The following is a 9,624-nucleotide window of genomic DNA, read 5'->3' as shown; positions in this document are numbered from 1 at the left end:
AATTGCTCAAGATTTTCACACCTTTAAGACACATTTATCTGAGAGAAGAAGAAAGGAACCCACCATAATCCCCGTAAGCAGACACACGCCTTTCCCACAGTACGTGTGTGGTACAGTGTCCCCGTAGCCAATGGAGAGGAAGGTAATCGAGATGAGCCACATGGCTCCCAGGAAGTTACTGGTCAATTCCTGTTTGTCATGATACCTGAAGTGATGAATATAAGCAGAGGTTGGAGACACACAGTCAGTAAAACTGGATACAGTTTCTTGAATGTGAGCATGCTGGAAGATGACACAGTGGTGTGTGTGAACCAAACAAGGATGGTGGGTGGAGTTGGAGGAGGAATAAATCATGGTGCTACACCTGTTTTGTAAGTCCATTCTGAGTAACTCAATTTTTAGTTTTAAATGAATGAATTTGAGACACTAATTTATTTCTATTCTTTGCCTTCATGTCATGTCTATCTGAGCGAGTTTAATGGAGTAATATGTTTAATGGATAGAAAACCTAAACTGACATGTAGGCAGAAAAAAAAGCAGATACAATAATTTTATATAATTTTCAGGAATATGATGGAATGAATTCAAACAGAGAGCAAAAACCACTTAAAACGTGTTGCATGTTCAGTGTCTGGCAATTTAAGTATTAAACATTTGATGAGATGAAGGATACAGAGCATTCACAAGAAGATCTGAGGCCAAACCACTTACTCTTGATATGCATTAGCATATAAACTACAGTGTGAGAAAACATTTAAAATGGCAAAAAAAAGAATGAATAAAGAATACTGCAGGTCACGCCCGATATGAAAATGACAACCCGACAAATGCAATGTTAGTGTATCTAAAAATGCACATTCTCCTGCAGCAAATCAAACTAACAATTGGCTTATTGGTCATGGTTTGCTGCAAATATTCCTCCACAGAATTTAAGCTGCCCCCAAAAAAGGTTTGTAATGCAAATCATCTCTGCAAACATGCCATTTGCTGAAAATAGCTGACAGCCATGTTTGACTCGTCACTCCAAAGCCTGCAGTGGATATGCAGAAATACTTCTATAAAAAAACACACTGGAAAAAGTTGGATTGATGATGACATTCCCATTTCTTTCGCAGCAAGAAAAAAAGTCCATCAGAGAGACAAATCCTCACCCCCTCCCCCTCATTCAACTCGCCTGATTATTCCCAATGGGCTGTCTAGGAGGAGATCAGATAAGATTTAATTTTAGAGTTAAAATCAAATATTTATTAAACACTTTGAGACGGCTTGCTAACATCCTTCTGAGAAAACACAGATGGAGTATAGTTTCTTAGATTTTTGTCAAGGCTTTTCTAAAAGGGATTCTCACTGGACCAGTTGAGAACCGTTAACAACCTCAAACTGTCCATCAGTGACCCAACATGGACTCAAAATGGCCAGAACAATCGTCTCTAATTAGTACACGAGTACAGACTGGAACTCTTGGGGCCAGATTATGAATTTTAAAGTTTAACTTTCCACTAAAAAAAAAAAAGAGTTGGGTTTGCAGAAATGCCCCCTCTTCCTTTCTCCTCCAAGACAGTTCATTGTTATCAAATATCATAAATGAACTAACCATGCCCTCTGCAGTTCTTACAACTCCACCTGTGAAGTTCCTATTAATGCTCAAAGTTAATGGGAAAAAAAAATAACAGAATGACAAAAACATTCTGTGAGGTTCAAGCTGCTTAAATGACATGCAGAGAAGCAGTCTGTACAATACCATGCTCAAAAAAAGTCTGTATCCTGCATGCTTCAAAGCAGTATATTGAGAGCAGTGGACTGGTGGGAAAACCTGGGGAACATTAAAGCTGAAAACCACCTCTGGAATCTACGGCAGTGTTAGCAGGTGCTCAGGGGCTGTACATCTTCTCACATGGACTTTCATTTAGAAAAGCTGTGTCAGGAGTGCATGTGCATCAAAGGACAAAGCTCACTGAATTTGACAACCTTGTCTCTTTTACCTGCATCCCAACACTTCACCAGCTACCCTTTGATAGCTACCAGGGGGCTAAACCTGATCATCTGGCTAAATGTTGTAATTACAAGTGACTACTATGTTAATTTCATTCATCTTGTCATCAAGGCATGCAGAGAGAGTTACGTTTTCAAGGTAGGCCATGTGCTGCACCTTCTAGCACAGTGAACAATGTGCTACAGTGTATCACATAAATAACTAGAAAAGGTAATTTCTGAAGGAATTATGGTGGGAGAGCTGATACACAGCCAAAAAGGTACTGATCGCTGAGAAGTTGCTGAGTGTTTAAATGTTAGTGCATTTAAAGATACATGGACCCAAACAAACCCATAAAAAAGTTGATTAAAAGAAAATTACAAAAGAAAAAAAACTAAAGCAAGTAGTATTAGCAAGTAATACTACTGTCGGAAATACTAGTAATGAGAGTTGAGGTAATGAATGGCCTAGTACTGACAGGGTTATTGAAGTAGTAACAGGCGAGGGACCATATCATGGATTAGAAGAGACTCAGTTAACACAGATACTGTCTGACTGCATGTCGGTAAACAGAGAGAGAGACAGAGTGCAGAGGACAAATGGGCGATCGACAAACAGACACTGCATTGTTAACTGTCTCATCCTTAAGCAACCAATCAAAGCCAAACTTGAGAAAAACTTTGACTGACAAAATGAATTACTGAAGAAAAACTATTTGTCATATTGAAATAAAAAACGACTTCACTGTACGAAGAGTCTACAAACACACTGATACCCTATACGTGGGGATATTCCATAAAACGAAGGATTTATCATGAGTTACAAGCAGCTGTCATCTACGAGTTGGATGACAATTTCTGGGTGTCTCTTACAATGGAACTGAATAAGAGGTAATCTCTGTGCTTTTGGCCATCTCAGTCAAAAATATGTACAACCTGTCACAATAAGAAGTGCAGGTCCTGAATCCTGACAAATTCCTCTACGTTTATCATGCATAAATTGTTTATGGGAGTGTAAAATTGACACACAAAAAAAGAAAACAAAAAAAAAAGTTGAGAAAAGTTGAAGGGGAGAGCCTATAGTGAGTACTGTCACTGCAGTACATCACTCCAATGGAGAAGTTCAAAGATGGCAAAAAGTTGAATAACTCCAAAAGTATAAAAGTAATAGCATAAATCTACCAAAGAAGTACATATTACAGTTTGAACAAAGTTTCTAGCCCATAGCATAAAAGGAGATGGCAACAAAAAACAAAATAAAAAAAGGGGGGTGAAATAAAATTGTGGCCAAACGTTTATGGAAACAGATGGGAGAGCTGCTCCATCAGATCTCCCAACTTAATTTAACAAAAAATGTAGAATGCGTTGTTTTCTGTTTTGTTTGTTAGAAATAAAATGTTGTAGAGAACATTTCCTGTTCTATTGTCTGCTTTTATAATGGTAGATGTTGTTTTTCAGTGCACATATTTCAATAATTCTCTGCTCTGAAAAAGAGTAGAAGAAGGCAATAAACAAATAGAGACAGAGGCTGAATAGGAAGCTAATCAATAGATTGTAGGGCTCTCAATATACTGTGTTGAGTTTTGGAAGCGCACGGAGAAGAGCTGGCACCACTTTCAACCTACTCCAGGACAAGCGCTACAGACAGTTTTTATCCCCCACTGCTGAATTCTCCCAGACAGACACTCTGTGGTGAAAGCATTATCCTGGCATCACTTATGCAAATATTTCAGAGATTATGACATCTATCCACTGCCATATAAAATAATACTGTCATTTACATCCAAATGAGCTGTGAAACGTTGTTTCTGTGGCGAGTCAGAGTACAGCATGAATCACACAACATCAGACATATTAAGTAAAATCTCTATAGCTAAATTTGCAGTTAAACAAATCAACAACAGTAACAACTGCCTCTTTAAGTTAACTTCTTTGCCAGTCTCTTCAAATTATCACCAGGGTATCAAACCAACACATTTTCTGTTTATGTGTGCTAGTAATGAACAGCTAGTCATTTAACTTTTTTGCTATTGTATATAGAGGAGTTTATGATACATATGAGGAAATACAACAGCAATACAAGCTCTGAGCAAGCAATAATGATTCTGGATCAAATGTGAAGAAGCCACACACTTCATTCTACCAACACGCACACACCTAAAACACTGCAGAATACACTGTTTTAAGAACAAAAGGAACGCCTTTGTAGATGCAGTACTTAAATAACTAGCTTCAGTCTCAATGCTTTTTAAAGGGTAAGGCCAGCCATTTTCTATATTAATGGTACTTTCAGCGGTACAGAGACTAAAACTGGCAATGAATTGCATCTACCCATGGATTAATGTCTGTCAGCTGTCAGTCCTGGATTAGCTCGTTTGTCTGTGTGATAGATCTCGTTTGTTGTTCAAAAACAATTAAAAAGAAATCGCAGAAACACATCGCTGCACTGGGTGACACTTTTTTTGCAACCAAACCCCAGGCCTGATTATGTTGACCCAAAGTCTCTGAGTGGCCATTCATCATTTGCTTAAGTTAGTGGGAGTCCACGTCAACTGTGCAAAAGTTTGTGTGAGCTCTCGGCTTTGTTTACAGTCTGCTAGCTCCTCACCGTCAGGTCTGGTGTTTGCTAATGGGAAAAAAAAAAATGTCACCCAGTGCAGAGGTGTTTCACTGATGTGTTTTTAATCATTTTGAACAACAACAGCGATCTATCACATAGAAGAAGAAGCTAATTGAGGACTGACAGACTGACAGAGCAGAGGCAATTCATTGCCAGTTTTAGCTTCTGTATGGAGGTTGTCAAGAATACTATTAAAGCTGGGGCCTGTAACTTTTATAAAAATCACTTTTTGTCCTATTTGCTGAAACTGTCATTATATCCTAGTGTTAACAGATAAGACAGATACAGTAGTCTTTGCAAAACTCAAATTCCTCTGGCTTCACCTAATGCCTCTAAATCCATTTGAAAAAATCCATTGTTCCCGAATGTGAACTACCAACCAGAGGCAGCTAACTACCACTGCTTGACTTTGGTTTAAATTTGATTTTTAAGTATTGTATGTAAAGACATTACCTGTTTACAAACCCTAGTTTGGCCCTCTCCTGTTAGCATGCATTCAGTTCTGTTCTCCTTCTTTGCAGGGAGGGGCTGCAGGAGGCAGGGCAGAAGCTCAGCGGAGAGGCTGAGGGAGGGACCTGGACATTGTACTCTATCAAATTCTCTACCCAAATCCACTCAATTCTCAAAAGTTAGACCCCATAATACAGAAAATGACCAGCTTTATCCTTTAATGAAAAGTGTCGCATTCTTGTAAGCAATCAAAAGATTGTATGTCATTTTTTAAATAACTATTGTTATTTTTATGTGAATCACCTCACATATATGAAATTGGTAAAAACCACCTGTCCTCTCTGTTTGCGAGGATGATAATAAGGCACCGTCAGCGTCTGACAAAGAGAGCTGCTTATTGTAAATGAATTTGAGCACTCACTGAGATAACCTGGGGACAAATGCGTTGGGATGTTCCTCAGGTGTGTTTGCAGCAGTATACATGGACAGATTAAACTCAAAGTGGTGATGACCTAATTAAAAAAAAAGAAAACTGCTAACCTAACAGTGCTTTCACACTACAGCCAATATGCAAAGCAAGCATGAACTTATTTGGCATTAAAATGAAAAAGATGGTGACATGGTAAACACTGCATCTGCTGAACATAAGCATGTCATTGTCACTGTGAGCATGTGCTCAGCCTCATACGTCCACTAGAACAGTTGTAGTTATGTCACAACTGATACTGAACCTTTCAGGATCATGTATGTAAAAGGACAAAGAACTTACTGCAAATTTCCACAAAGCTGGAACCAACAGACATTTCTACTAGGTAAAACACCAAGTTGATTCACACTCCATTTTCCATTTCTGATGTTTTGTCTTCCTTGTTCTCAAGTTCATTTTACATATTTGACCTCATTTTAACAATGTTTTATCTTCACTTTGTCTTAACAGATATTATTCTGATTTTAATGCTGTTATTGTTTTTTCTTGCCTCTGGAAAGCCCTTTGAATTGCCTCTGTGTATGAAATATGCTACATAAATAAAGTTGCCTTGGTCTCCTTGTAATATGTACACTGCAAGATAGGTTTCATTACATTATATGCAAGGTCTCATTACACTGTGCTCATTTCACTCCAGTTCATACAGTATATTCAGAGGACAGAAAGCAATATCTGCAGCCATCTTCCTCTCTTGGCTTTGTGCCTGAGTTCAACTCTGGTCAATGAATTCTTAAACATACTTGACCAATCAAGGGGCTCAGTGTCACAGTGACCACAGTAACTGCACACTAAGCTTCCATTATTTATTATATTACCAAAAAATGGAAGCTTAGTCCACATTATTTGTATTATTGTTTTACTCATCAGAATATGATTACGATTTAATAATGACAATCCAGGAGAACTGACTGTACTTGCTGACATGCACTTTTTGCAAGTAGGCAGGCTTCAATTGTTATAAGCAAATGTGTACATCATAGCGTTGCAACTACTGAGATTTTCTGCAAGTCATTTTGCTACAAAAGACAAGTAATCTCAGATAGGTAAAGCCTTCGACAAAGTCCAGTGGCACAACCCTCGCAAACGTTCACATTGAAACTGAGCACTTTAGTCATGCCTTGCTGTGAGTGTCTTTAATCTACAAGGCCACCAGACAGCACGCATTGGTCAGGAAACCCTTAATCTTAATGTTTCAGAGCCTGAGTATGGTTGTGTCTTTGGGGTTATCAGATAGCAAGTATTATATTACAAATGTTCCACTGAATTAGGCTACAGACACCTCAGCAGTAAGTACTGTAATCCAGTCCCTGCTACTCTCAACGCTGTAGTCAACTGTAAACAAACATGTGCTTGTGCTCAAGCTCAAGTTAAGTTCACGATAGTCCCCGTGCAACTTTTACAAAAGCATTTTCCTATCCAGAAATAATATGCTCAAGGAAACTCATCATATACTCAGTAGTGTTTATGTTGACTTTGCTGCAAACTCTGGGCATCCAACCTGCAAGGGCCATAGACAAGCTTTGAAAACCAACTGCCAGCTCATTACACCTACACATTTTCTCTTACATTCCCAGATCTGCCAGGGCACTGTGCATTATGCAGAATATCCTACTTGCTGCATGTTTGCTCACAAAACCAAGTATGGCTCTAAGTTAGCACTTGTTCACTAGAACCTGATGGATCATCAACTGCCTCCTTAATATGTTCCCACATTCAGTGGGAATGTTTTTGGCAGGTATTATATGGAGCACCCATATAATACCTGCCAAAAACATTTAAGGTTTTCAAGTTTTAATTCCCTCCTATCAAGTGACTTTTTTTTCTAGCTGTTTATTCTCTGTTGCTTATGGCTGTGAGACACTTGGCCATTCTCAGGAGAGGCTCTTTCTTTATCTGCAAGGTATGCATATTACTGGAGATGAGCAATGACAGGACTTCAGCTACAGTTCCATCACTCATTTTGCTTATTAAAACAATTCTTTATTAATACCTTGACTCAACACTGACAGCTAAACTGCTGGGGGTATATAAAGCCTTTATACCACATATTTAGTTTACCTGTTCCATCATATCTGAGTCCTACATTTACTAGCGCACATTACAGCATATACAGGACGTTCGACTACAATGATCTGTTTGTGTGTTGCCCAACTCCCCAGACCTGCCAATGCAGGTTGTGGCCCACTAACACACCAAAACAGTCAAACATACTGTAAATGGGGGGAAGCGTATTTAACTAAATGTACTGCATCTGCATGGAAGTGAAAGTGTGAAGCTGATGTCACTGAACTGTAATGTGCTGTATTTTAGTTGCAACATTTGACACATTTATGCTTCATGTAAATTCTTGTTTGAATTGAGCATTCTGGTCCCCATCAGAGCTTTACTGTTGATGGACAATAGTGTTTATCTGAGGTAAGGGGTGCATTCAGCAAGCCTGAGGGGATGCAGCACTCACAAGTATCAAAACCTTTGTGAGTGTTGCATCGCTGCTTTGGAAACACTGTAGACCCACAATTTAATGATATGCAGATGCTTAAACACGCTCACTGCATTGCCCTTTTTGCTTGATAATCTACACCTACATCACACAATTACACATCTTTTCCACTAACCCATGGTTCAAATCTCACAGGAAAACAACTCAAGAGAGCATGAGACTCAGCAGTGAGACTTCAGCACAAGAATTTAAGCTTTCAAAAACCACACTAGCTTAGAAAATGGTTCATAATCAAAACAAGTTCTTATCTATTGCTATGACTAGACAATCAAACACTGGACACTTGTAAGTAAAATACAATACTACATGTATGTAGACAATTTACTTTATGAGCCTTGGGGTTCGGTATTAGGGTCAGATCTGTTTAGAATCATTCTGCTATGTCTGTCATGTTTCTTGACATTTGTGAACAGAGATACTTGGAAAAACCGAACTTCTCTGCACTAATGGATACATTTCAGAGCCATCAACAGTTTAGCCAGTAGAATCAAAAAGACATATTCTGTCAAACATAAACAGATTTGTATCTGTGTAGTGACAGATCACTGTCTCCACTTGCAGCCTGGAAACTTGCAAAGCTGTAAAATCTGTCTGAAAATTTTATGTCAACCTGTGGTTGGTGTGAAAAAAAAAACCAGACTGCACTATGCCCATTTCTCTGGTTAGACATTTAGACAGTCTGTTCTTGGCTGATGCTGTTTGTATCTTGTAGCTAGGCAATGACACAATCTCAGACCTTGGGTGTAGGTGTATCTGACTAGTAACTCAAGCCTGATAACCCCAGTGCTGTGCTCTCAGGGAAAGTCAGCTAAACTTTGAGAGCTTGTCTTTTACATACCCTATGGCTCCCCACTAGAGGAAGTGAGGTGAGAAACAGCAGTCTCACATCGCCTCAAAATAGAGCATTTTGTTACAGATAACAGAGTTAGAACAGGAGAGGAAGAGAATTAGATCTCAGTTAAAAAGCAGCAAGAAACCAGGGAGGCAGGCAAGTCATGCATGCAAGGTGTTTGAGTGAGCTCTGGCTGTATTAGGCCTCCTTGTTCTGGATAAGGGAAAGCAAAGGGACAAGGAATCTGCATTAGATAGAGATGGGGAAAACTGCAAAGCATGCCACATTCAGTGGTACAGTAGGAGATCTGCAAAGGATCAGTCAGGAGTTAGAAAAATGGTAAATGGACTGTATTTATATAGCGCATTTTCACAGTGTGTTGCACTGGCCAAAGCGCTTTACAGGGAGATCATACACCATTCACACACACCAATGACGACAGGGAGACGGGGAGTCAAACCACCAACTTGCTGGTCAGAAGACGACTTGCCCTACCTTGTGAGCCACAGCCACCCCACAAAAAAGAGGAAGGGAGTCTATTGGAAGTGACGGAGAAGCCAAAAGAGTTTAGCTAAAGAGTTTAGTTGAGATAGGCTAGCTATGAAAATGCTATACCAAGAAAGAAGGAGAAATGGGCCAGTGACCAGCGTTAAATCCATCTGCTGTAACACTCATCCCAATTCCACCCTCCCTCCATCCCACTCCTGTCCCCCTGGTTGTGTCTTTCATTCCCCCCAGGTAGACTCCATGTTTGTCCAATTTCA

General features: G+C 39.3%; 1 protein-coding gene across 4 annotated transcripts in view; it reads right to left on the bottom strand.

Annotated features, from left to right (window-relative positions):
• kcnn1a (potassium intermediate/small conductance calcium-activated channel, subfamily N, member 1a) overlaps window positions 1-9,624 on the bottom strand; it is an 83,720-nt gene that overhangs the window by 11,259 nt on the left and 62,837 nt on the right. For all 4 annotated transcript variants that reach the window (XM_020616085.1, XM_020616086.1, XM_020616083.1 and 1 more), the window contains one exon: window positions 64-205. In XM_020616085.1, coding sequence (XP_020471741.1) covers window positions 64-205 — 142 coding nt within the window. The remainder of the gene's footprint in view (window positions 1-63; window positions 206-9,624) is intronic.

Source organism: Monopterus albus, unplaced genomic scaffold (assembly GCF_001952655.1).
Source record: "Monopterus albus unplaced genomic scaffold, M_albus_1.0 scaffold172.1, whole genome shotgun sequence".
In the NCBI taxonomy this organism is placed as follows: domain Eukaryota; kingdom Metazoa; phylum Chordata; class Actinopteri; order Synbranchiformes; family Synbranchidae; genus Monopterus; species Monopterus albus.
Note: the sequence above shows the minus strand (reverse complement) of the source record. Positions and strands in the feature narration are given on the sequence as shown.